Genomic DNA, 27,605 nt, shown 5'->3' with positions numbered 1-27,605 from the left:
ATCTTGGGTGAGGGGGGAGGTTCGGGAGGAGTTTGCGGGGCTGTTCCACACTCCATCACAGTAGGTGGCGGTAATGTACCTTTTATGAATGTTTAAAATAACCAGTAAACACCATCGAAGAAGACGGAAGGCTATAATTTCAGTCAGGCAGCATTGAGGAGTGCCATATAAAGGAGTGTTGGGTCCTTACCTCTTTCTTTTTTCCGGACCCGTCGTCCGTTAAACAAGGATAGGTAAGCAGATTAAAGTTTTTCTGGCTTAAAAACCTATGGAAAGTCTCCTGAAGCCAATTTGAGTGTAATACTACATTGTAAAAAATGTCAAATGTAACAATTCACCACTGAAACACGACAGTATAAACACCACAGACGACTGAATTAGTAACGTGTTCGTCGCGTGGTGTTCATGTGTTGGGCCCGACGCGCTTCCGTAATAAATCGATGACCCATTGTAGTACGGTAGTTTACGAATTATCCTAAATAAGACTAAGGTACAAAGCGCTGATATTAATATCAAGTCTTTGGAGAAATATTGAACGCTTGTCAAAACCGCTTTGTAGCGTCAATGTATGCTAGCTGATATAGCTAACGTTACTGGGCTGACTACTAATATAACCCAGTGGTAACGAGCATCGTGTATGTACTAAGAATACCTGGTAGTCACTCGATTGATTGTACATTGCAGACCAGACATGAATGTATGGCTGTTGCGTTCATATTGGCCAGCAAGTTCCTTGTTTCCTAGGTTAACCAGCAGACCTTTGGTCTCCAAGAAGCCGACATCATGACGAACACAAGAGGCAAGAGGAGAGGGACGAGATACATGTTCGCCCGGCCCTTCCGTAAGCATGGTGAGTATATTGCGCTTTCGTTCGTAAGCAGGGATGTCCAATCTCATCCGGAAGGGACCGAGGTGGGAGCAGGTGTTTGTTTTAGCCCCGCACCGAGGCAACTGATTCTATTTACCAAGGTCTTCATTGAAGAACGTGATTAGTAGAATTGGGTGCTATGGTGCTGGGCTAAAACCAAACCTGCCCCCACATTGCCCCTTTAGGATAAATGATCAAGATAAATGATAATGAGCCTTACTTGCTTTCTCTTTGAGTTCTTCATTATCTACCAAATGGCTGGCCTTGTATTTGGAACATACTGCAAATTCATATTTTCAGATATAGTTATTTGTGTGAAAAAGGCAGCTGTCTCTGACGCCTTGTGCACACTACATCATGTCAGCGCTTATCAAATGTTTTGTTGCTCTGTAGTTTGCATGAGCAACTACATGGGGAAAAAATGTTTGTAGTCTTAATGACTGTCAGTGCAAATGACTGTCAGTGCAACAAGAACAGTCAACTATACTGTAAGCATAACCAGCTATCCTACTGTTTTGGTGACACCTTAGTTGATATGTGAAGTGCTTTTTATTTTCAGGCCCTATCCCCCTGTCCACGTACATGCGCATCTTCAGGAAAGGAGATATCGTTGACATAAAGGTAAGGATTTATTCATATTTTTATTTGCTCCAATGTAGAGCGGAGTACTGAGTGTAAAATCGTCTTGAGTGAAAGGAAAGTGCTGATCTATACATCACTGACCTGTATGTGTGTATCACCCTGCTGACTGATCATGAGAGTGAATGAGACTGCATCTCACTCTGAGGCAGGGCTCTTCAGCAACTGCTTATGACCGACTCAGTCTGATTGCATTGGAGCGGTACTGAAAGTGTTAATGGCTAATTCTGCAATTCAAGGAGAGTGCGCTCTGTCTCAACTTCTCCTTACCTCCCTCCAGGGAACCGGAACCATCCAGAAAGGAATGCCCCACAAGTGCTACCATGGCAAGACCGGTCGTGTATACAATGTCACCCAGCATGCCTTGGGTATCATTGTAAACAAGCAGGTCAAGTAAGTATAAAGTCACAAAGTTCTAGGGGTTTTGTTGGGGACGGGAGATGGGAAATGGGAGATGGGTGAGAAAGATGGGGTGGGTGGTGTTTGAAGTGACCTCCTGGTGGCACTGAAACACCAGGAACTCTACATAGAAGCTCTGGCACTTAAGGATGGAAAATATTTCCTCTGTAGTGTAAGGATCTTACATTTCTGTTGCATTTCTTAGTATAGCGATGTACTTTGTAATCGAATCCTCACCATGCTAGAGTTGAGGCCTTCCATAAACAGAAACAATTACTTTAAATCAATAAATAATTTCCTGTTTTAAGAATGAACCTAAAGTGAAAAGGCATTGCTTCATAAGAGATTTCAGATTTGCGATTTATTTATTGATTTTGTTATATTTTGTTTATGGAAGGATTCCGGCTATGGTAATTTCTAGCGTGATCAGAATTATTCAACAGCGGAGTACATCAATACACTAAGAAATGTAGCTGGATGTTTAGCAGTAGGACAGTGAAGTGGCTCACCTTGAATTATGCCATCTTCATGGGACCCAGCTCCCTCTGATTGCAAAAATTACAAAGGAATGTGTGTATTTTTGCTACAAGCAATGCTTCAGAGCGGGGAAGGGGGGAGGGGAGGGGCAGTTCCATGCCTGCAGGACTAGGGATGTATGCAGGTTTTTATAGTGACCAATGCCCAAATTAGCAAACTGGCTGAATATGCTTATGCTGGTTTAATCATACATAATTAGACTACAATATCATGCTTCATGTTGGGACAAAGGAACAGCCTTCAACTGTCATCCACATTGTCATCAAAAAATGTAGCTGGAATAGGGCTGTTTCAGTGAATATTCAGACTGGTTGAACAAGTGAGCTCTCTTCGCAGGGGCAAGATCCTGGCCAAGAGAATCAACGTGCGCATCGAGCACATCAAGCACTCAAAGAGCCGGGACAGCTTCCTGCAGCGCGTGAAGGAAAACGAGAAGAGGAAGATTGAGGCCAAGCAGCAGGGCACCTGGGTGGAGCTGAAACGGCAGGTAGGCCAGCCAGGGTCTCATACGAGCTAGCCTAAGAGCACAGCTGAGCCTGTGTGCAAGCCTTTTAAATTTTTAGTGGCTATTGAGTATCTGCAGCAGGGCTCTGGTCAGTTCTACTTCAGTTAATTTGAGAAACGAACTGAAATTCAGTTAATGAAGTGAGAATTTCATTCATTGGAATTCATTACATTTCCTGATTTAATTCATTGTTCACTGTCAAATGTGTACTGTTGGTAAAATGAGATTTGTTGATAAGGTTAGTCTTAGCGGTCTTCTGTTTGCTTTTGTGTTTCAGCCAGCAGCCCCACGTGCTGCACACTTTGTCACCACCAAGAACAATGAGCCCCAGCTCCTGGAGCCCATCCCGTATGAGTTCATGGCATAGTGCTCGAATAAACAGATTAATACACTCTCCACAGTCTCTGTCTCTTATTGCCATAAATGCGCAGTGCTGTTTTTGTTTCTCTTGCATGAGGGCATGGAGATGTGGAAAAACTTTGGCTCTTTGAAGTTTTAGGCTTAAACATGTATTTAAATGTAGTTTTGGAATTACCAAGGGTGTGTGACCTGAATTTAAGTTTTTTGTTCTCATACACTGCAATAAGATACATTTGGGCACTAGGTGGCAGTGTGCACTTTAACTTTGTTCTCCGCTCCACATCGTCTGCATTATACAAGAATGTACTCAGGCGCAGGCATGCTCACCAATACTAATGACTTCTATTTCGTCTATTTGGCTTGCTTACATGATGTAGCTGCACATTTTGTACTCTGGAGATGTCAGTTACCATAAACAAACAACCAGTTCTTTACGACTTACTTGCTTCATGAAGTGTTCTCATGACAGTACGTACTCATTCCGAAGAGAAAACATTCAACCGAATTTGGTTCTTCTCAAGTTTTTCACATGTAAGTATTTTAGTGTCACTGTTCCAATAAACATTTTTCCTACTTGCTAAAGGAATGTAGTTGAATAGTATTCTCAAACATACAGTCCATTATGTTCTACACCTGACTTGGAATGCAACAAAGTTCTCTCCACTTCTAAGGAATTGTTTGCTTTGCTTGCAGTACCTCAGGTGGTAAGGGATTGATTGAGGTAATTTAGTTGTGAAATCGGCATTTCAGTTTCACTTAACGCTAATATTTTGTGCACGTTTTGAGAGCAAAGAATTGGAACTGGTTGGGATTTGTTCTTGAAACCTGTTTGCATGTGGATACGGAATGTTTGGCTTAAGACAATCTAATGAAGTTGTTACTTGGACTCACACTGGCTGAAAACCATGTACATCCCAATTAAGCACATTTTGTCATGAGTGATGGTTTAATTGGTATATGAATTTTCACAGTGCTGTCACTGGTTATGTAGCCTACTTTTGTCAGAATCTTTCTGGGCTGTTTCTGCCAAATAGTTATTCTCTCTACTTGTGATTGTGGTTTCCTCCAATTTCTGGAAGTTGAGGGAAATTATATCACCATAATTCACGCTTACAAAAATATGAAATCGGCTTCAAATCTCTTGAAGCAAAATTCTGGTCTGAGGATAGGGGTATGTTTTGGGTACAACTATTTAGCCAGTGCTACCAACAATGGACCCAAACTACCTGCCTCCAGGGTTAAAGCACAGAATACATCATAAATCATCCTGTTTCAGGACAGCTTTCAGATAAAAGATTGTATGTTATGAAAGGATGACAAACGTGAAAATCAAGTTTGAAATGAACAAAAATTGCCTGGCGGCCAACCAAGCTAGAAAGAGTAAATGAATCCCAGAAGTATGCACAAGGAGCAACTTTGTATAAAAAGCAAGATTTTAGCTTGAGAGAATTAGGCCCATATTAGGTTTAAAATCCAAGTACATTTTCTTCTGTACCCTCTTTAAAGATTTATGTTTTTTCTGTCACTCTATGATCAGCAGGATTACATTAAAGTAATGGGCTTCAACTAGGCAACTCTCTTCCCCATTACCATCTTCTAAAAGGCTCAGTTCTGTCCAGCTCCACCCTGTGTGACCTTCCCTAATAAGGGGTTAGATTTAATCCACAAGGGTTATATTTCATATTTGGCACAGATTATTTCCACCCATTAGCCACCACTCTGTTTTTTCTTCTGTTGGAATTTAACCTTCTGTAAGATGTGCTGACTACAAACGTGTATTTTTCCAGATGCTTGGAGTGTGATAGGTAGACCTCAGGGAATGAGAAGGATCTGGTTCAGCAGTGAACATTGCATTACTGGCATTTTGCAGGTACTGTTATCGAGAGCAATTTACACAACCTTAAAAAATTATTTTTTAGCATTTTTACATAACATCTGTTTTTACAGGGGGATTTATACTGAAGCATTTGAGGTGAACCCTTTAAAACACACTTACAACCCAGGGCTTTTTGTAAGAATCAATCCTGTCATAAATAAATGTTATCATGTCCAAAACTATATACAGTACTGACATGGCTCAAAGCTTGAAATAAAGAGCACATTAGTACCTAAATGACCAAATCCCCTGATCCTTGGAGAGTCTCACTCAGTAAATATACAGGATATTTTTTCTGAAAAACAACAAAAAATCCAAAAATAGTTTAATATTTTCTTTATTCTGTTTTGATTACATGTACCTCTGATGCTGGACAAATCCATTTTCTTTTTCCAATTGTACCGCAGGATGTATACAACACCAGGTTAAAAGTTTGGAGTGGATTGAAGTAAGGTGAACCACAGGTAGGCCCAAGTGTCCCCACAACCTCTTCAAATGGCACCAACCTCTCCAAATTGGAATATTGTACTAAACGTCTTCATAGTGGTTACTTATCACAGTGGTTCTCAAACTCGGTCCTGGGGACCCCTGGTATGCTGGTTTTCATTCCAACCTCAACAGCAATCCCATAATTTTCACAAGCTGTACATTTTTCTTAATTAGGTGGTTTTCATGTTTTAGAGCTGGGGTCCCCAGTCTTATCCAGAAAGGGCCAGTGTGGGTGCACACACATGATCCTGATTCTACTAATCACGGTGCTTAACAATGACTCGAGTGATTGATTAGTAGAATCAGGTGTGTGCACTCACACTGGCCCTTTCTGGATATGCCTGGGGATCCCAGCTCTAAAACATGAAAAGCGCCTAATTAAGAAAAATTAACAGCTTGTTAAAATTCTGGGATTGCTGTTGAGGTTGGAATGAAAACCAGCATACACACGGGACCCCAGTCAGTGACCGACCTTATCACACCACTAACACTTGAACAATCAAACCACTCTGGTCAACACAATAAGACCGCCCCCCCTGGCACGGTGGTGAATGTGTGGCCTTATTAGGGTGCCCGTGGCGCAGCCAGTTGCCATCATTGAGGAGATTGAGGAGGACGAAGCGGTTGGGGGAAACTTGTGGCTTACGGTGTGGCCCCAGCATGATGGCCCCAAACCCAGATGGATCCCTCCCCTTTTGCAATGACTCTAGGTGGCTGAACATGGTTTCTTTGCTCCCAGTAGGGCAATTCCAGTAGTGTCCTCCCATTTGGGTTTCATGGTTCACTGGTCACATTCCAGCCCTTGATGGATATAGTGCTTAGCTGTATCAGTGCTTTGCTGCAGCCTATCTGGATAGCATGCTTATCGACTCTACCACCTGGGACGAACATCTGAGCCACATCCGACAGGTACTCGAGGTTATATGTCACTACAATGGGTAAATATTGTGCCATCTGAAACATGTTGACACCACAGTAGTCTTCCCCTCCTTCCCAGAATATGAGAGGTATTATTTTGGCTATATGCAATATGCTTGGGCCACATTTAGCCAATCCCTGGACCCATGGGCTAGATTCTGCTAAGTGAGCATAAATTTAGCTTTTTACAGACTAAATATGGGTTATGTTGTGCTGAAAATGACTGCAATGAGAAATATACCAAGTCCAGATGGCAGTCAGTTGCTGCTGGGTGCATAGAGGCAAAAACAAAGAAAAGCCATTGAAATAGTTTTTTAAAAATACCTCATATCTGTATTTACACATCATCCAAAAAGCACCTTGTACACCAGGTTCAGTATAATTGTAAAACTGCTGTTAGACCACAGTGAGAGAGACCTTTCTCCTGACTGAACATGTAGAATCGTGAACAGTAATGAACAGCAGTAAAGGCTTTCACATTGGTCATCCATTCAGGATGTGAACTTTACCGGTTCACGGTTTCAGTTTGCTAGCTACTCATGTGAGACACTGGTCTGCTGGCTAACGAATTCTGCTGTGTGCCCTTGTTGGTGCCTCACTGCCTGTTTCACGAAATGGCCATGTCAGCGTAGCTAAATGGGCAGATAAAACTCAATTTCGCCGGCTTATCCCCTGCACAAGACATAGCTCTGGAATACTAGAAAGTCACATTCTGCCAGGTCAAGTAGGGGTGGGGGAGGTAGGTTGCCTTCCCTCAAAAAGGAAGGAAAACCAAATTAGGTTGACAATGCCACTCATATGCTCAGTACCACCTTCCTGTGACACAGCTGAGGTAGGATTGACATGGGGTGCAGGTTCATGCTGGCTCTCAGTCACTCGGCCTATTCTGTGTCTGGTCCTTCATCTCAAGTTGAGTCTGAATGGACTGACTGAAGAGTCCCTGTGGCCTCATGCTTTGTAACTCTGAATGCACTCCCTGGTAATTGGTATTATGTTCTGCCATGTTCGTTTGCTGCCATTCGTCTTGTGTGGACCGAGAGCAGCTTTTGTTATCAGAAATTATATAAAAACACATTAAGGTGCAACCCCAGTCTATAACAATAGCCAGGTTTTAACAACAGCTTATAATCTACTAGGCCATGCTTGTTTTTTATTTTAAAAGTAAATAAGTTTGAGGCGCAACATTTCATACAGAGACAATTTAATAATACACAGTTCTAACCTTGGAGTCTGAAAGTATGGCCATTTTTCAAACTGAAAGTCTTTTATTTTAAGTCTGTTTAACTTACCTACTTGAAGAAGAGGGACCAACTATTTATGCATTGTCTTTCCTATCTATGAGGTGCACTTTTCATTTTTTTAATAAATTACTCAACGAATAAAATCCTTCTTGGTACAGTCAGTTTGTGACGATGAGGAATGCCGCGGGGCGCCACCGCTGTGAAGTGGGGGTGGCGGTGGGGGTGCCGACGTGTGCTTCGCGGCTGGGCTCAGGAGAGGACTCCGGGCAGACGGGCAGGGGGAGTGGGTGTGTATAAATTACTCAGCCGGGCAGAGCAGGGGCAGTGCTCCTCCAGCCGCTCACTGTACAATAAGGCTTAAGCCTCCCTCATATGGAAGGTCAGTAATCCGCAGGCAGCTGTTGCATCCCCCCCACAGGGGAGTCCGGTGCCATTGGGACAAGGGTCAGTGGAATGCGGGGCAGGCGTGTTTTTAAGATGGTGGGTGGCTGTGTGTGCATTATTAAATTACTGCAGGTGGAGCCCCAAATGCAGACCGCTGTTACATGACGCCAGAGGATTACAACCTTTAATGACAGAAATCCACAACAAGCCCCCATTGTCATGATAATGCCTTTGCAGAAGTTAACTATGCCCAAATGAATGAGACTCGGCAGCAGAAAGGAGCTCTGATCAATTAAACGAACCGACGGGAGGTGAGGACAGACCCCGATTGCCATGTTCAACATCTGCATGTTACACGGTCACTTCTCTGGCAGGGCACAGCCACTAACTAACGTGAACATTCCACAGTGAAAAACCAATCACAGGATACCTCTCGTGTGCTGTCCGTATACAAGCAGATAACTACATCAAAGAAATATGAACACCTGTTCCATCAGTATTCAACATTTACAGTGAATGCCATTAAACATGCACTGTGGAACAATATATTAACTTGTACTATGTTCCTTAAAGCAAGCCATAATTTAACTTTTATTTCCATGGATTGCTGGCAGTTGCAATTCTTAATAGCTTTAAACATTCGCAGATATTTCAGTTGAAAATCTGTAATACTTTACACAACAATAATAAAATACCTTTTGGTCAAAGTTATTTGAGTGGAATGTGAGTGAGTGAAAGATTGCAGTTCTACAGGGACAGATGTGTACAATATTTGCGCTGTTGACTCCTCAATTTGTCTAGGCAAAAAGAACACTGAGAGAGAGTGTTTCAGCAGGCCCAGGGTCTGGGGACCTGCAGTTAACAGCTATCTGTGTCTCACATATTCATCTTGCATTCACCATTGAATGATATACCTCCAGAAGTCACATTGTACTGATTCTGTCATAGAAGGACAACTCTTCTGGAGTTTGGATATAACATAAAGGCTAGTTGGAATTCAAAATTAGTGGACACGTGGTCATGTAAGGTAAGCATCATGAACTTGTAGAATAAACGATGCAGGAAATCAAATGCCACGGACTCTTAATTACGCTTTCATAACTTCAGCAAAACCTCATGGGAAATTCACACTGTTTGTGAGCACATTTTTTAAAACTATGGATAAATGTAAAAATTTGGTTTACCCAATCACAACTCTAGGCCTGTCACGAGAGTGAAAGTTCTCATTCAGTGCAGTCATATGTGCATCCATACGCACAAGTCAGACTGGAGACTGAAGCCCTCCCTCCTTGGATGATACTACAGCCACTAATGTGACACCCTGCCAGCCTACCAGCCACAGTCTGCGCTGGCACAGTCAGGACTTGATGCCAAGCTGTGGGGTGTGTGACTACACTGAAACCCAGTGCAGTGCTGGGATGAGCTACCCCCCATGACAGCCCCCCCCCCCCCCCCCCACACTTTTTACATTTCCCAGGCTCAAGAAGGAGAGTAGAACTATCCCTTAATGAGGTAAGAGGTTTAAAAATGAAATTCCAGCATATTTACATCAGAGTTTCTCAAAGATCTCTCTCAGAGATCTCTCTCATTGAATGCCTTTGATTGAGAAAACCTTACTCCCAGAATGCTCTGGGCTCAGCATGGCCTATTCACGCTGTTTGTTTCAGTGGTTTTTAAGTTCTCGAGTTCACATATTTGTGGAGCCATGGAAAGATCATTAAACACTGTTTTACCACTATGTTTAATCCCCCCCTCAGAAAGGGAGAGAAAAGAGAAAGAAAAAAGGGGTGCGAGATTAAGTGGAGACTTGACGAATCTAAACTGACAGGTCATTTTCCCACCGTTGCTAAGGAGTATCAGGAATCTGATCCCGAACCTCCTAGCTCAAGAGCCAGCAGTCAGACTCTCCCTTTCCCGTGTCAGCCATCGACTCCTGAGTTGTCCCCCCAGAACCATCTGCCTGGATTACCCAGCAGGATATGGTATTATAGAGAGCATCCCATTCTTCTCATGGCTGCAGAGGTTTGCATTAAGGTTGAACTCGGGTGCGCTTACAATTAAAAATAGAGTAAGCTTTATCCATCTTCGAGCCCCCCCCCCCCCCACCCCCAACCCACCCTCCCCAAATTACTGCCTCTGTTAAAAAAGCCTTGTACTGGTGCATTTAAAAGGAATGTTTTGCTCTGGCATGAAAGTGGATCTCATCGAATGCACTGTCTGTTGCTGTTTTTTTTTCCCAAACGCGACAATAAGTGGTGCCCTGAAAAAGCCCATTGGTACGTGCCAAGTGTGATTGTCTGCTTTAATAAGCATCAAAAGGGCAACTTTCTGTGTTACCATACAGGTGAACTCATTCCTGGGAAAATGAGCGCTTTCTCAGCGGCTGTGGAGAAGTAGCGTCCCCCTTTTCCCTGCCCTAACGAGATTAGTCGTGGCTTGCTCCCCCGCTTTCACAGCTCTGTCTACTTCCCATCTCTTTACTCTGATGCTAATGTGATTAGCCCAGTGCCTGTGGTCCAGGGAGGGGCCAAGCCCCCCCCCCCCCTCTCGCTCAGCCTATACCTCTGTCTTCAGTCTGAGGCACAGTCCCTGGCACCTTTGTCAGACAAGGGGGGGTGGGGGGGGGGGCGGTTGGGGAACAACACCACAACTGAAAGAAAATGACTCCTCTGAAGAAGCTGATTCCATATTGAGTCCAGCGTGGGCAGTACAGGGTTTCGTTCCATTTCTTTTTCACTCTGCTATCTCCGAACCTCCTGAAGCTCAGAGGCCTCACTTGCTAAGTCAGACGTACTGCTGCTGATGCTGTTTCACTGGCCAGCAGAAGAGAGCATTAAGGGCGCTGGTGTAGCTGTAGCTGCCTCCTCGTGGGTTGCTGTTCCCACATGAGTCTTCCTGTCATTAGCATGTATGAAAGACAGACGTGCCATGATGTCCTAATTATCAATGAACATTGATCCATCAGTCAAACAATTTGTATTTCAGGCTGTCACTCACACATTATACTATAAATAGTCAGTCAGGGCACTTTGCAGATGGACAGAAATCAGCCAGAAAACAGCTCACGGGTACAAACCATTTCTCATCAATAAATTTGGAGAGTAATTATCATGTCCAATCAGGAACTTTCAATCTTTAAATCACTTTTGAGCATCATGTAACTGTACTACCTGTTCATGTCCTGAAACCTAGCAATATCCTAAGAACTTTCAGTTTGAGCATAAAAATCCACTTTACCACGAAGCCAGCTGTTTCAGACTACCATGATAATATGGCTGAACAAACATGTCTTAACAATATACTATGAAAGAGGAAGGGTGACATGGCTGGTTGCTGAAATCCTACTTTCTTCTTCTATTTGACTTTATGTTATGTTACAATGTCTGCATACTTGATACATTGAGGTTGACATCAGAAAATGCTCTGCTTGTGTCCACAGGACAAGATAAAGTCTGGGTAATCCCATGGTTTTGTTTGAGAATGATAGAAAAAGTGAATCACACCTGATGGTTAGACCATTGAAAATGTTTATGATGGGTATCTCCAATACATCAGGTCTGGGCCCCATATAAGATAGACGGGAAGGCTAAATTAGGCACAGAGGGGGACCGGCTCAGGCGATGGAAACAGGTGATGGAATGGCTTGGAGGAGGGTCCAGGACCAGACAGCAGAATGGACTCAAAACATTACTCCAAACTAAGAAGCCAGACAGGACCCCAAGGACCCTGAAAGTCACATTTCAACATTCTTCACATTTTTCCTGGTGTTGTTCAATCCACCTTGGGAATGCCACTGCTTATGTTTGTAAATAATTATCACAAAAGAGCTACCCTGACTTTCACATACTGTAATGCATCAGTGAATTCACTGTTATTGAATATGTTCCTGAACGTGATATTTATTGTTATGCGACGGTCTTGTGAACCAGCTTGGAATTAATGTAGTCATTAAGCTCTGTATTCAGGCTGTGCTGCATCAATTCGCCCTGGAGTTGCGTATCCACCCTCTTCCCTCACTGTGTGCGTGTCTCCAAAGAGAGTTGGTTCAGTTCCAAAATAATTATTGCATACGCTTCCGCAAAACAAATCTGATTCAGATCGACTCTGGATGTGTTCCGCCCCCCCACTCCTGCGGTCCGTGTGTTATGTCCCCCGGGTGTCTGCGCACAGCGATCGGAGGACGGAACGCTGCGGCGCACGCAGCCAGTTGGGTCTGTTCCCTTTCTCCCACCCTCCTGCACAGCGCTGCCACGTTCACGTGAGCTCACACTCCCGTCCAGCCGAGACCGCTGCGGCAGGGAGGATTATGGCCCCTAATTGAGATTTTGTTGCATCCCAGCGTGTGCTGTCTTTGTGGGAGACAACAGCTGCCTCGCTGGGTCCCGAATAGAGCTTCCCTAATGTACGTTTACACACCGCCTTCGCCCAGTAAACACCTGTTTGTCCAATGAGGCCGGGGGTGGAGCTCTGGTCCTGTGAGTTCATGTGACGGGCCAGGGGGGGTCCTGAGCAGAGGTAGCTATTAACGCGAGACAGGGGCTAGGGGCCAGGCACCATGTAATTGGACCTGACACTGATTGTATTAATATGGTCTAATGAGTGACTAAATGCGCCTGGCTGTGTCCTATGAGGATTCTCATCATGTAAGAACACTGATAAGGGTGGGGGTGGACGCGGGGAATGAGAATGGTGCGAGGATAGACCCAAAATCCCGACTCAAGCTGAACAACTGCTCTCTGCTGCACACATTCTTGTAAAATAAGAAAAAAATGTTTATGTGACAGCATTATCACCTCTTCTCCTGGCGGGGATTTTCATTGGTCATGGTGGGCAAGGTTCTTTCGACCTCTGACATGTTCTGAATAGAGAAAGCACTTACACTGACATGGTCAGCCTCAGTCACAAATGCCACACAGCAGGGAGGACAAGACCAGTTCAGGAGACTCAAATCTAGACACAACTATAGCAGCTTATATGACACCACTCCAACCTCTGCTCTAATACCTGCTATGACCATAGCAGTGACCATTGGACCACCCAGTGCTATGGTCACATCTTTGACCACTGCCATGACGCCTAAACAGAACCACTTTCAAATATGTGTGCGTGTGTGTGTGTGTGTGTGTGGGTGTGTGTGTGTGTGTGTGTGTACAAGTGTAAAAGCTTCACCAAAAAAGAAAAAGGTATTGAGGTATTGAACTAATTCCATGTAAACCAGTTTTAATTTAGCCAGGTGCAGTTAACTGACTTCACCTGACAATGATAGTAAATAAAACTGTATGTACCAATTAGATTCAAGTTCTTTCTAACAAATATACTCTTTCTAGCATGTTGACAAATCACTTCAATGAAGTCCACTGAATATTATTATCTATAGTCTCTTAACTCTGCTCAGCTGTGATCACCCCTTGTTGATAGCATTGAAAAGGTGCTTGTAATGAGTGAAACAAAATACAGATAGCCTAATTAGGAGTCAATAGAATGCTCACACTAAGGCCTGGATTCAGTTAACATTTATCCCCAAATCTGACTCATAATTAAATGCAAGTGCTTTTTCCTTCGCAAACACCGTTTGCTGAGTTCAGCAGTCAGAAAATCAGCTCTCCAAATAGTATTCACAAAGAAAAATACAGGTAGTCACATTCACTCAAAACAAAGTTTAGGACAAATGTTGACTAAAATCTGGTCTAAATTTCTACACATTTAAATTTCACTGATCACTGATAGTCTGTAATGTGTTCTTTATTGAGGAGTAAAATTGTCAGTTTAACTCTTGTGTTGTTCCATGTTAACGACACATACAAACGTTTTGTGTCCACAGAGCCAAAAATGACCCACCCTCGCCAGTTCCCCTGTGAGAAAAGCCTCTTTGTTGAATTTTAAACCCTAAATCTATATATTCCATGTAAAAGCAACCTGTCACTCATTAATAAATCAGTGAATAACTATTTTCCTACTTCACTGTGTAGACAGTCTGTATTTCTTCAGTCTACATTTTTACTACAAAACACATTGTTAATTATTATTATTATTATTTTTGTTGTAATAGATGCATGGTGCTTCAGTTTGATTATGACTTCATGATTTCACAACTGCATGGTTAAAAAAACTGAGGATGTACCCTGATGGTGTACCATTTTTACAAAAATATTTTAAAAATTTTAATATTATATATTAAACTTTTTCTAATGGTAGGGTAATTTCTTGTTGAAAAGGGGGTGGGTTCACTACTGTTAAACTCAGAATAGGGTCACTTTCATCTCTGAGGGCAACAAGAGGGTTAAATACTCTCCAACCAAGTTTTGTCTGACCAAGGGTGGTTTTAAGTGATTCTACTTTGCAATTAGTGTTGCATGTCACCAGATAAATACACAACTAGTACCTGTAAACGTGTGAGTTCTGAGTGTCTGACTGGACGGGTTGAATTAGTAAGCTCTGTTAGTGGGCTGAAAAAAGAATAAAAACGGACTAAGGCACCTGAGTGTGTGGCAGGGTCAAGGAAGAGCTGTATATTTCCTTTTGTTGTTTATTTTATTTAAATGCAGCAGGCTGTAATAAATCAGTTTTTATTTTAAACTAAGATAGTCTACCACTCATACATCAGGCCCTGCAGCACACAAAACGGATTACCAAGCTGTATGCAATGCTGTAACAACAGTATCTATTGTTTCACAGCGCACACAGATACACACTAATACAGACACAATAAGAGATTAATAACAATGCATTCCACCACACAGTAAAATAATACAGATTGTTACATTCATATACACTACACATGAAACACTCAATTTTCTTCACTGAGCATTAGTAATTTTACCATTATTATGACTTTGATTTGGATATTTTTGAGAGGCCCTTCACTGCATGTTAAGCACATGCATAATTTCACCTCTTGGTGGCAGTGTTGAGTCATATTGGCATATTTTCCAGAGATGTGCCTGTTGAAGACACTTGGTGGGTGTGTGGTACTTTAAATTATGATACTTTTAACTAGAAAGGAGTCTGTGGTTTCTTAGTTGCTACTGTCAGTGCTGAAAACTGTGCCTTCAATAGGCTGGAATGACAATGAATCATCCATGTTTCTTCAAAGTAACCTGTTAATCAATATTTTCTTGACTTCTTATTGTACATTTTCTATTCTCAGTTTTATATTCACTGTTTTCTAATCTGCAGGTTTTATGTTTTATGTTTTCTGCAAGCTGCTTGGTATTGTAAGTTATAGAAAGTAGGATGGGCTGGTACTGAAAGAGATATCGGCCAACCGAGGCCTGTGCAATACACGCCGACACGCGGCTGTGATCTAAGAGCTAAGTTGTGTGCTTGGGAAAGATACGGAATAAAATGGGAAGGTTGTGTGCCAGGGACAAATACAAATTTAATAGAGATCTTAATAGAGACCTTTTTTGTCAACTTTGAAAGGGAAAGGATCTGTCTAGTTCAGCAAACTCACATGTTGATGTGTATCCCTGCCAATAAAGGACATTCTTGCTTTATTGAAAATCCTTTATTTGTGATAGAGAACACTGAGACATAGCCTAGTTAATGTGGGGGCATTATAGCTGAAACCCCTCTTAATAACAGATTCAGACTGTGTAGCCAGTTCTGGCATTGAGCCAACACCCTCACTCCTCAATTCAAATTAGCTTCACCAGCATGAGACACAAAATATTTAATTTAAAAAACATACAATGAAAACACAACTATCAATAATGAAAATAAACACACAAATAATTAATAATATTGATAATGGAAATAATGATGCTAACGGTCGTTTATCTCCTTCTCTCAGACCTGCACGTACACACAATGCAAAAACAAACAAACAAACAAACAAATAAACAAACAAAAAACTATTTTGTCTCAAGTTTTAGAATTCAAAAAAGCTCAGCAGGACCAAACGATCGAACAAGCAGGCTTGTATCGGCGCCCAAGTTTAACGTCAGCACTTGGGGGCTTTGATTCCTTCAGACGATTTCTTCCCCTGTCAACCTTCAGCAAGCAGGCAGCGAGTTAAACCAAACCCACTGTGCAGCGGGGGTGCACACCATAATTAGAACATAGTTACACATGCGTACATGGGAACATAATACATTTATTGTAATGTGCCACTCCGAAAAATACAAACACAATATTGAACCGCGCGACAAACACTACGAACAATTGAATGTCTTTCTGTTTTATAATTAGTGTTGCAATTCCCCCCGACGGCTGGAAGTAGTACTTCCGCGACAGGATATACAGGAACACGTGCTTCAACATGGAGCCCGACAGTAGTGATTGTCACACCTGGGGAATACCAAATACTTTTGTAATTCCTCTATCTGTGTTTACGATGGGCGAAAGAAAGCAAGAGACTAGCAAAATCTACATTTGCTCGTTCCCCGAATGTGGGGCATCGTACAATAAACTATGGAAACTCGATGCACATCTTTGCAAGCACACTGGACTCGTGAGTTCTATTTAACAATTTTAGTCCACGTCCTAATGTCATGTATTTTGATGTAACTCGCAACTTCGCTGACTAACCTTAACCCTGACCCAGTACAGAAACGGAAAATCACGCGTCTACTGGTTCTGGTCCCGTAGGTAGTTGGCTAGCTTGGTATGGTTTACTTGCAATGGTTTCGTTTTTGCGATCTGTTCCTGAATTAATCTCTCCCCTATACAGAAGCCGTTTCACTGTGAGCGCGAGGGTTGCGACAAGAGTTTCTGCACCAAATACCACCTGGCAAGACATGAACTGAGCCACAGCGGCGAGAAGCCCTACCGGTGCGTACGTCACACAGGGCAAAACGGAGGCAGCTTAGAAACGAGGCCATGTCTAAAATGCAGTCAATTCTTTTCTTGTTCCAATACCTCCACTGTTCACAATATTCCAGGTGTACGGCAGAAGGATGTTCAGAGGCCTTCTCTACAAACACCAACATGAAGAAGCACTTTACTCGCAAACATCAAAACAAAGAAAAACTGTACACTGTGAGTCATGGGGCTGTGGTTTTTCTTCCTGTTTCATCTAGAATGTTAATGAATGTTAATTTTATATCTGTTCTGAAATTAATTAATTACTGCATTTAAGGAACTTCCATATTTGCTTGGTTCTTGTTAATCTTGGTCCTGTTCAGTAATTGTAGTATTGTAAATACTAATTAATTTTATTTCTGGATGCCCAGTGTGAATATGAGGGCTGTGGAAAAGTGTTCAAGAAGAATAACCTGCTTAGAGCTCACGAATATGAGCACACCAACCTACTTCCTTTCAAGTGAGTATACATACTGTCTAGCCTTCCTGTTGCGATTAAGGACATGAGAAATCAATTTGTCTGTATCAGTGAGGCATTTAAGACCAGGACTACAGTAGGAGGCAACTGGCACTCATCCTCTGGTTTTGAATCTCTAAATGTATAAACCAATGAGGGTGTTGTGAGCACAAGCAGAAGTTTTGATGAAGACCTGGGCTTAATAGGTTTGTGGATCTGGGTATGATAATACTGGCACGCCCTTGAGCAAGGTACTGTATTAACTGAATCACATTTGACATGCGCAAGTTTTTCTGAATAACGTTGTCAAATGAAGAAATTATGGTTATGGAAAACTGTGTTCTCTGAAATCTTGTGTGAAACATAACATTTATGTGGAACACTCTAAGCTTATTTGCTGGGCATTTGGGTAATTGTCAGATCAGATGTACTTCAGGTCAGACAAAACTTGAGCAAAATTATTCCGAAATGTGGAACCTTTTTCTGCAGTTTCCTTTGTAGCATCTTATAAATCTGATGTATTTTTTTTGGCTTTGATCAGGTGTCACTTTGAAGGCTGTGAAAGAAGGTTCTCTGTCCCCAGTAAATTGAAACGCCATGAAAAAGTGCATGCAGGTTGGTGTAAACTCTTTTTACAGCACTATACATATGAGTAATGTGGTGATTCCTGTCTTTGGAGGGAAAAATGTACATAAAACAAGGTTCACAAGTGTTTAATTGGATCTTGTTTTTTTCTGCTGGCTGTGATTTTCTGTAAAAGGTGTTTATATGTAGTTGTACTGACCCTGGTCATCAAACACCAAAGTAAAGATGATCTAGAAAAGATTGGAATGGTGTTACTTTGGCTGATGGGGTTTGCTGAATGTCTTCTCTACAGGTTACCCCTGTAAGGAGGAGGGCTGCTCCTTCCTTGGAAAGACCTGGACAGAATACCTGAAGCATAGACGGGGGATGCACAAAGGTACTCTTTACCCCACCTTGACTGTGCAGTTTAAAATCAGTGAACAGATTGAGTAGTTTGTCTCTAGTTGGTCTTAAATGGTCTATTATTATTTTGTTGTATTTTAGCATTTCTGCACATGAACCTGAAAATTATGTTGTATTTATATGTCAAACACTTTCAGTGGTGGGAAATGAGTTCCATATTGGTTTCTGCCAATTTCTGGCCTTAATGTCAGCCACAGACTGTTCTTGTGTCTCTGTATGAAATGTTTTACTATGATTTAATCTACGAGTGAACCAGCGTAGATGTATACAGCCAAATCGCTCATTTAGCATGGGTAGTTGGTGGGAACAAAAACCTGCATACACACTGGCCGCTCCAGGATCGGAATAGTGCAATAGCCTGCTTTAATTGTTCCAGATTGATTCGTATTGTTCACATGTAGCCTTCACAGAACTAATTTAAATGGCTCTCAATGTTTGGAGCATGAAGCGTACACTTTGACTTGTCTGCTACTGTGAAGAGAAACTGAGAGAGGGAACACTTAGAAAATATTACTTTCCAGATGCTAAGTATTTGAATTTACACCCACCCATACATTCCAATACTACAAAGTGTTGTGAAACATAACTAAATTTAATTGCATGAAAATGACAATTTTTAAAATCTTGTCTTTCAATTAAGTCTGGTTCATTTAACTCTAATTGCTTTGTGCGTGTACAAAATCTCTGGTTCTAAGAATGTGATCTCTCTCTAGTCCAGCTGCAGTGTGATCACTGTCATAAGGTGTTCCGGGACTCCTGGTTCCTGAAGCAGCACCAGAGAGCGCACCAGGGGGAGCGACAGGTGTTCAAGTGCCCGAGGGAGGGCTGCCAGCGCACGTACACCACGCCCTTTAACCTGCAGAACCACATCGTTTCCTTTCACGAGGAGCAGAGGCCTTTCTCCTGCCCGCACGAAGGCTGCGACAAGACCTTTGCCATGAAGGTGAGGACAGGACTTCAGTGTGGAAAGAGCCTGAAGTACAGCGTTCTCCTCCAATTCCTATTCTCAGCTGTGCTTTATTCAATAACGGATGGGAGACTGACAGTGCCTAGTCTGCGGGTTATCGAGCTGAATTTGAACACTTCATTTATTAGAAGGCATTTTCTTGTTTTATACAATGACAGCAAGTTTGATTTCTTTCAACTACAAGTTTTTTTTACTTCAACCTTTTTTGTTTCAACAGCAAAGCTTACAGAGGCACAGTGTGATCCATGACCCAGAGAGGAAGAAGATACAGGTAAATGCAGGCTGTTCACTACACAAGGTCTCATAATTGTTTAGAGGCACTTATATAGTCTCATTTACTTGTCTGTGAAAGGGAGTATGATTCACGGTTAGTAATTGGCATACGAATATTCAATGCTGATAATTGAGATGAATTTTAGTTCTGGTAGCAACAATCTTGGTAATGGTCTGTATGAACAACTCCATTAGTTCACTCTCTTTGAAGTCTGTAACATGTACTGTATGGATTGTTAATTATGTTCAGCTATACTGATCAGCTGTTCACTACATTTCCCATCTGCAGAAGAAGCCACGCCCCAGACGCAGCCTGGCCTCCCGCCTCAGCGGCTATCAGCCCAAGAAGGCTCTCCCGTCCGAGACGAACGGCTTGGCCGCCATGCTGAAGGACGCGACCCTGTCCGAGCCCCGCCCAGATGACACGTGCACAGCCCCTGAGTAGCCACGCGACAGGGGCCGCTCGGCGTGCCCTGGGCGAGGCCCCACAGTAGCACTTGTTTTTTGTTCCGTTACAGTATTCAGTAATCAATGAAGCTTTCAGTTCTGTACAAACCACTTTATTGAATAAAGTTCACTGCTGCAGCGGGCTGCTCTTTGTGCCGTCGGGGGTGGGATCGGCGTCTGCCGCACCACCGGGTGGGGGCTGGTTCGGTTCTTTTGGCAGCGCCCCCCGTTGGAGCAGCTCCTTCTCGGAGGGGGCGCGGAGAACACACATGGCCGCTTTCCCGTCCCGGATCATTTTTGGTTTGGAGACGAAGCCCACGGTGGTCGGCATGCGCTGTAAAATCTCTTCCAGTTTGGAGTCCTGCGGCCAACACGCATTCACATGCCACGGCTAGGTTCAACCTTTTTTCAGCTCTTTAAACATTTCAGATTCTTTAAGCTACCTTTCCCCTGGTTTCCCTCACAGTGCATAAAGATTCTGTTAAGTGCAGCTGAATTTCACTTAGTGTGGCAAAAATAAACTAGCCTGCAGCACATTTTACTAGTCTACTGTTTGGGGGGAAAAAAAAATATTTACAGTATATTTAACTCTCAAAGGGATGCCATAATAGTTAACAGTTAAGCTGTCACAACAGGGGCTTGTCAAACTTTTTCCATCAGAGCTTCCTGCGATCTATGAAAACTGCCATCCCAGACACTTTACAGCCTGGAATTAATATGCTTTTCATTGGTGGTATTGTTTATGTCCCACTACTTTCATAAGTGTAATCTTGGTGCAGTAATAAAAAAGAGCCATATAAATAGAATTCTGAATGACTTCATGTGAACCCACCAGAAAAACATTTTCAGACCTAAATAAATTGTAAATCATAAGTGTGCACTTTTGCCCTCCACCCAAAAGACATTTAAAACACACAAGATTTAAACACACGTTGCATAAATATGTGCTTGGATTACTTTTGGTGATTTACACAAAACATAACTACCTTAAACAATAAAAATGACATCTAAATAAGTTCAGACATCTTAAGTATTGATTTTGTCTTCATCCATGTTAAAAGTAACAGCGTTCATTTAAATATGAGGCAAGGACACCTGATAACCACAGAGTAACCACTTACTTTCCAGACAACGCAAACAATGTCTTGAAAATGTGGCCCTCAACAGTCTGGTAAAGTGCAGGTGAATCAGTGATGTCAGACATTTACAGCATGGCCGAATAAGTCATGTTAAAAAGTGGAATAGTGAGCAATGCCAGACAGGTAAAGTCAGATAATTAATGATGTCAGTCAAGAATATTTGGGTGAATGAGAAACACCAGTCAGATTAATCTCTAAATGAATGTGAGGTGTTAAAGGTAAATGAATGGGTGACATTAGACAGGTAAAGTGTAGATGAATGGGGGACACCAGACAGGCAGTTCTCACCGGTGGCTTTGTGTCGCTGACATTTCCCTTCCTCAGCGTCAGTCTCACATGGCACTTCTTGCTCAGCCAGCTCTGTATCTGCCGCAGCTTGGTGTCCAAATCATGAGAGCCAATATCTGAGGACAGGGTGAGCTCTTTTACCTGCACAGGGCCTGCCGAGAACAGCATGGACAGGAACTGAGCTTTGGCTGCATGCCTTGCATGCATGCAGTGTACACACCCTCTTCACACAGCAGATAGGCACAGGCACACAGGTGTTTCTCACCGTAAAACAAATACACCTTCTTTGGCCCTCTCCTTCCCCCCTGAGCCCACAAAGCACATACACGCTGTGGCTGTGGTTCGCTATTTTCCTTCATACTGCACACACAGTACACTCACCTGCTTTGTTCTTCTGTTTCTCTCTCAGTTTGAGCTGCTCCTCATGGATTTGCTTCCCTGTCATCAGCTGGTAGACCGGGGGGTCCTTGTTTTCATTGCGGGGGACAAGTTTCAAGCCTTCCTGGTCCATCAGTCGCAGTACATCTGCACGGTGCATTGTGCCCAGGTTAGTGCCGTCATGTCCTATCACCTGCAAATGGCGCTGGTGTATCTTCCTTCCCACACTGCCAATAGTGCTGCGTGTGTGGGCACTCTGCTTCTTCCTGGGTGCATCCCCGTCCCCTTCTCCATCTGCTGTAGTGGACAGAGCCGCTGCTACGCTGCAAGGGGCAGCTCTGTGGGACGAGAACAGGGTGTGTGGTCTCCAGGGGCTGACGCGGAAGTGACATATTCCTGTCACTGCCTGGCTCATAGCCCACCTCAGGCAAGTTGTTGACATACTGCTGTGAACATCAAAGAGACAGGTGTTATCAAGAGAACCCTGCAACTGCAAACGAGACAAGCACGCCAACAACCCCCATGTTTAACTGGTCGTGTAATGCTTTACGAGTTCCAAAACTAACCCCATATAAATCTCCATTACTCTGCTTTGTTAAATGGGTTCACAGGTATTCTTTAAATGGCATACAGCAGCCAGTGCTGACATTAACCAACAGGCGTAATAATACAATACTATTAATTGTTTAAATTGTTATGTATTGTTAAAAATAAAATCTTAAATGTACGTTACGGTAATTTCATGTTCTCGGAGCACAAAGAGATATAGTATCGTACCCGAAAGAATTCTTGGTTTCAGTATTAATGATTATCTAGCTCACCAATGTTTAGTTATGAAACTTACTTCAGCAGACAAAACGTGCTGCCCTCCGTTTCGAATAAAAGCAGACAGCTTGATAATAATACATTTAAAAAAGTGCCACAAATGCAGTAGACTAATGCAAACTAAGAAAATGCAACAAAGAAACTAATAATTTGCACGTCAACATCGACAGCTACAAACATAACCTCCAACTACTGACGCTTTAAAGGCTGCAGCGGGGTCCTTTTTTTGGTTGCACGAACGTCGCACAATGATGACACAGAAGCCTCGTGCCTCCCTGTCTGTAGTTTTTGTTAAACTTTGGAACTCGATATTTGCGGTTTTTTGGCCACGACAAACGGTCACCAAAATAGAGGATAGCTCCCAGATCCACAGCCACACACAATTACGGTAAAAACTTAACTCATATTAATAAAAAAAAAACCAGAATGAACGTAATCTGAGTAATAATTCATGTAAGTGAACCGAAGATAGATTCGGCCGAATATTAGGCTACTGATGTATTTGTAAATCTGTCAAAAAATAAGATTTTGCGCATATCAGTCATGGTATACACATCTGTAAACAACAACATCATGTGTATCGTTATAGCCGCTGATTATATTTATTTCAGTGTCACTATAGCCTACAGTAGACCTATGGATAAATAAAAAAAAACGCAGGAGTTGTAGCCTATTTAAGATCAACAGTTGGTCGAAAAACAACAATTCCTGTTCTTTTAAAACAGGTAAATTATTGCATTTAAATAATATCTCATCCACAACATTTGGAACAGGTAGTGCGCTGATAAAAGAAATACAAATGGATGCAGGACAAATAATTTCCATTCAGAGACTGGTGTGTGCGCGCTGAACTCAGCTTCTGAGCGCTCATCTGTAGTTAATGCGAGTTGACACTGTTTGACCCTACAACACCTCCGCTTGCCTGCCTTTGTATCCCTTGTTTACACACTTTATATTTTATCAATTTAGTATGTTACATAAATGTCTACACTCTTACCATGTTATCTGTTCTGCATAAACAAATTTTGCAACATTACACGAGTCATGAGAGATTGGTAGTGGAACTGTCGGCTAAAACAGGTTCAAAAGGGAAACAAGGGGTTTGTACTGAAAGAGATCTTTTATCTGTTTAGTGTATTTTGCAGGAGCTTAGTGAAGGGGAAAAAAGCTGACTGAGACACAAAAGTGGGTTTCTTTAGCCCTCAGAGAAGAACAGTTTGAAAAGAGTAGGCGGGAATGTTGTTTTTTATTTGTTTGTATGCTTGCTTTGGATGATTGCCAGTAGAACTGAAATTGCTCAAAGTGATAGACATTAAAATATTTTATGAGGCCTTTTCTTTTTTGCTGAGAAAAAAAACCTCAGAGATATATTTTAGTATTTTATGGAATTGAAGGCATGATGTGGCCCCCCAGTTCAAACCCAGTTCCTTTAGAAACAGTAAATCTAGAGATTTTACAGTCAGATGAACAGCAATAGATTAATTTGTTTAACGCTCCTGGGTACAAAGGGGGTCTAATCTTCACTTTCTTCAATGGCTTTAACCCTAGTGTCAGGGTGGGGAGGGACGCATTGGAGACGAAGTACGTTCAGACACACTGTCACCTGCCCTGGCACAGGTGCATCAGCCCCCCTCAATAGCACCCATGCTTTGTGCTCCCCCTTCACAATGTCAGCCTCTTCTCAGGGTCCCAGCTACAGGAAGTGCAGAAAAGAGAAGGGTCAAGGGTCATGGGGGGAAGGCGGGATTCATGTGAAGGTCATATCGGGTTTGAGGTTGAGCTTAAATCAACAGAGAGCAAGCGCTTGCGGCTGCTATAGTGCACAGAGAATAGGAAGGCAAAGAAAAGGGACTTAATTTGCGTCAAAGTAAAGACAGAAGAAACAGAAACATAAAGGGACCAATGACACAAGGAGGATGACGTGTCTCTGTCAGTCACTTAGGGAGGGCTGGGGGAAGCTCATGCAGTTGAGATTTGGTCAGATATATCAAAATAATTATTCCCAAAACAATGTATGACGTCTCAAAGATTACAGGGTTGTTAATATGTATTAAATTACATTTTAGCCAGCAAGTGTGGGTTATTATTACATTTTTAAAAAATAACAAAACCTGATATTTGGAGTGGCGCTATAGGCTAATGGTTTTCCTTCATTGTCATAACCGCAACGATGACTATTCACTTAAGACTATTCTATTATTTACTAATTCCTTATGTAAATGAAATAGTTGTCTGTTTTGAGCTTTCTTTACATTTTACATTTCATGCTAAGCGAAATAATGAGACTCTGTCGCGTGGGCCGGTTTCATAATATTGTCATTTAGGACAGCCAAACGACTTAATGATGAAGCCATGCCATTCAGCGCTAGCGGCCTCGGTCAGAATGCGCAGGGTTGAGGGGCATGAACTGCGAATGTGTAAGAACCCCATTTAAATAACTTTCTTTAAAAGGAAATCTGAACAAAAAGTGCATCGTTTGCGAGCAGCAGGTGGATGATTGTATATGGTTGACTGACTCGGAAGAAAGATGCGCTCCCAGAAAGAGCATTCACGACAGAGATCGCGAGCTTCCTCATTTCCTAATTAGCCCACGGAAGCCGCTTCCTCGTGCTGGCACCCCGCACAGCTACCGCATCCCAACAAAAAGGTAAGTTACCACACGACAGCTATTCTCTTTCCGCTCAAAAGAGACTGTGAAACACGCCGTTTCTTTCTGAGACAATGTTTCTTTCTTTCTTTACTTTTTCTTTCATTCATTCATTCTTTCTTTCTTTCGTAATTTTGATTTCTTTATCCCTTACTGTGTGTGGCTGATTTTCCCAAGCGCGCATCTTAACAGCGAATACGGTCTTTCTCGTACGAACAGGCGTTTCATTAAATCTCTCTCTCTCTCTCTCTCTCTCTCTCTCTCTCCCTCTCTCTCTCTCTCTCTCTCTCTCTCTCTCTCTCCCTCTCTCTCTCTCTCTCTCTCTCATGTCACTGTAATATTTATTTGACAAATTAGCAGGCAACATCTCTATTGTACTGTAGGTTACCTTAGCAAGTTCTCAAGATGGAGTTATTGCATATTCCGTAATGAACAATTAACCAATTAAGTAATTAATTACTTCAGATCTTTCATAATTGTCAAAATATTACATATGGTTTGACAGGTCCTCTCCAACATCTTTAAATAGTGATCTGAATTGATTTAGGGAATAATTCATTTTATTAGAAAAATGTGGAAGCTAATTATTTAATAACTAATAGTACTGGCATGGTCTATGGAACAACCTACTGAAGACTTGATTAGGGTATTTGGCAGTAATTTCATACCATGATTAAGAATTACTTGCATTTCTCCAAAAGGCCAGAGCTTTGGTTTTATTTAATTGTAAAATTCATTTTCTTGCAACTATTACCTTTTTAAAGTTATTTTTAACTGAACATTTAAAAATGTTTTCATTGTCTTATTTCCAACACAGACTTGAACACGCCTTTTTAACCCAACTATGTATCCAGATTTGCATTGTGACATGGATCAAAGTTTATCTTTGGCAGAAAGAAAATTAGTTAATTTGAATTCCCAAAACCATATTTCCATGTTGCATATGGATAATAAAAGTATGCCAGTATGTATTTCTAATCATATATATTTATATTTTTTGTAAAATATATAACTAATGGCAAAATATATTTATATTTTACCATTAGTAAGGCTTAGTTGTACTCCAATAAAATTCTGTAGCGCGGTACTGCTCTGGAACTGCATTATTGACGGTAAAGGACATCTTCAGTTAAAAAAAAAAATACAGGTCTGTAACTTGACCTCTCCATTTCACTCGTTCTGGGCTGGCTAAAATACGTTTTGTTGGTAATTATGTCTGAGAAGCATTTGGAAGACTTTGTTCTTCATAACTCTGGGTCAGAAATAAATATGTTTCTTATATTTCTAATACAAACAAGCCTCAGTAGGATAAAATCTTAAATCACTCCTATGGTCGAACAGCAAAAGAATATAATAACTCAAATATTTTTTTTTCTTGTGGATACATTAACAGTTTTTGGAACCAAACATTTGAGCAAACCAACTTGCTGATATTTTGGTCACAGAAAATTTAAATGAAGCAATAACGATGGATATAGAATGGCGATTTAATTCTAAATAGAATTTGAAATGCAATAGGTTACTGTAAAAATTGTTTTGTGAATTTTACGGTGTTTTATTTGCAAACAATGTTGCCAGTGAAGTGCTGTAAAATAGCAATAGATTTCAGTGAAGAATCACATGTTACTGTAATACAAACCCAATAAATTACTGTATTAGATTGACAGCCCATTACAGCTTTTTTACTGTTGATGTTTTACAGTAATCACATGTAACTCCATGAATTACAGTATTTTGCTGGCAACTTGAGTTGTCAATAAAGTCCTGTAAAAAAGACAATGTTATATAGTTAAGAACAATCACAACATTTCACTGTAAATGCAAACCCAGTATTTTACTGTATTTGAAGTACAGCACAAAGTTGCATTTCTACAGTAGGTTTTTTACAGAAATCACTTGTAATTCCTTGAATTACACTATTTAACTGGCCTACAAGGGTTGCCAATAAAGTCCTGTGAAAACCCCCCAATATATTACTTATTTTTTCACAGTAAATGTACTACAATATTAACTGCAATACAGTTTCATTTCTTCAGTGTCATGTAAAATAATGCAAATAATTATTGCAATCAACTAAATTTTACTTAATAGGTTGACTAACAAAAATAACAACACAATTTAATTTTTTCTTCAGCACTTTCATTGAGAAACACATTTAGCATCTAATGCTTTAAAATAG

General features: G+C 41.6%; 3 protein-coding genes across 7 annotated transcripts; 2 read left to right on the top strand and 1 right to left on the bottom strand.

The window, feature by feature from the left end:
- The first annotated feature begins 82 nt into the window (after positions 1-82).
- LOC135263091 (large ribosomal subunit protein eL21) lies at positions 83-3,344 on the top strand. The gene is made up of 6 exons (XM_064350703.1): positions 83-233; positions 745-850; positions 1,428-1,489; positions 1,788-1,900; positions 2,780-2,930; positions 3,226-3,344. Exons 2-6 carry the CDS (start codon positions 784-786, stop codon positions 3,313-3,315), a joined length of 483 nt encoding a protein of 160 aa, XP_064206773.1. The 5' UTR covers positions 83-233; positions 745-783; the 3' UTR covers positions 3,316-3,344.
- A 13,111-nt stretch (positions 3,345-16,455) lies between these two features.
- Positions 16,456-20,287, top strand: gtf3aa (general transcription factor IIIAa). The gene is made up of 9 exons (XM_064350695.1): positions 16,456-16,668; positions 16,888-16,988; positions 17,099-17,195; positions 17,390-17,478; positions 18,017-18,090; positions 18,353-18,436; positions 19,176-19,405; positions 19,647-19,700; positions 19,992-20,287. Exons 1-9 carry the CDS (start codon positions 16,477-16,479, stop codon positions 20,145-20,147), a joined length of 1,077 nt encoding a protein of 358 aa, XP_064206765.1. The 5' UTR covers positions 16,456-16,476; the 3' UTR covers positions 20,148-20,287.
- mtif3 (mitochondrial translational initiation factor 3) lies at positions 20,247-22,970 on the bottom strand. 5 transcript variants are annotated; one of them, XM_064350696.1, is made up of 4 exons: positions 22,799-22,970; positions 21,958-22,400; positions 21,577-21,728; positions 20,247-20,510 (listed from the first exon to the last, which is right to left on the bottom strand). In XM_064350696.1, exons 2-4 carry the CDS (start codon positions 22,394-22,396, stop codon positions 20,277-20,279), a joined length of 825 nt encoding a protein of 274 aa, XP_064206766.1. In that variant the 5' UTR covers positions 22,397-22,400; positions 22,799-22,970; the 3' UTR covers positions 20,247-20,276. The 5 variants fall into 5 exon arrangements, with proteins under 5 accessions (XP_064206766.1, XP_064206770.1, XP_064206767.1 ...); XM_064350700.1 differs by having other exon boundaries at positions 21,577-21,692; XM_064350697.1 differs by having other exon boundaries at positions 21,958-22,397.
- Between the last annotated feature and the right edge of the window lie 4,635 nt (positions 22,971-27,605).

The sequence above is a fragment of the Anguilla rostrata genome, chromosome 9 (genome assembly GCF_018555375.3).
Source record: "Anguilla rostrata isolate EN2019 chromosome 9, ASM1855537v3, whole genome shotgun sequence".
Taxonomy (NCBI): Eukaryota; Metazoa; Chordata; class Actinopteri; order Anguilliformes; family Anguillidae; genus Anguilla; species Anguilla rostrata.
This window is presented reverse-complemented; position numbering and strand designations above follow the sequence as displayed.

Coding starts and splice junctions, on each gene's coding strand:
- LOC135263091 (XM_064350703.1), top strand. CDS start 784: ATGACGAACACAAGAGGCAAGAGGAGAGGGACGAGATACATGTTCGCC. Junction 851..1,427: donor CCGGCCCTTCCGTAAGCATG/GTGAGTATATTG, acceptor TTTTATTTTCAG/GCCCTATCCCCCTGTCCACG. Junction 1,490..1,787: donor GAGATATCGTTGACATAAAG/GTAAGGATTTAT, acceptor ACCTCCCTCCAG/GGAACCGGAACCATCCAGAA.
- gtf3aa (XM_064350695.1), top strand. CDS start 16,477: ATGGAGCCCGACAGTAGTGATTGTCACACCTGGGGAATACCAAATACT. Junction 17,196..17,389: donor ACAAAGAAAAACTGTACACT/GTGAGTCATGGG, acceptor CTGGATGCCCAG/TGTGAATATGAGGGCTGTGG. Junction 18,437..19,175: donor TAGACGGGGGATGCACAAAG/GTACTCTTTACC, acceptor ATCTCTCTCTAG/TCCAGCTGCAGTGTGATCAC.
- mtif3 (XM_064350696.1), bottom strand. CDS start 22,396: ATGTCAACAACTTGCCTGAGGTGGGCTATGAGCCAGGCAGTGACAGGA. Junction 21,729..21,957: donor GAAACAGAAGAACAAAGCAG/GTGAGTGTACTG, acceptor TGTTCTCGGCAG/GCCCTGTGCAGGTAAAAGAG. Junction 20,511..21,576: donor TCAGCGACACAAAGCCACCG/GTGAGAACTGCC, acceptor TGTTGGCCGCAG/GACTCCAAACTGGAAGAGAT.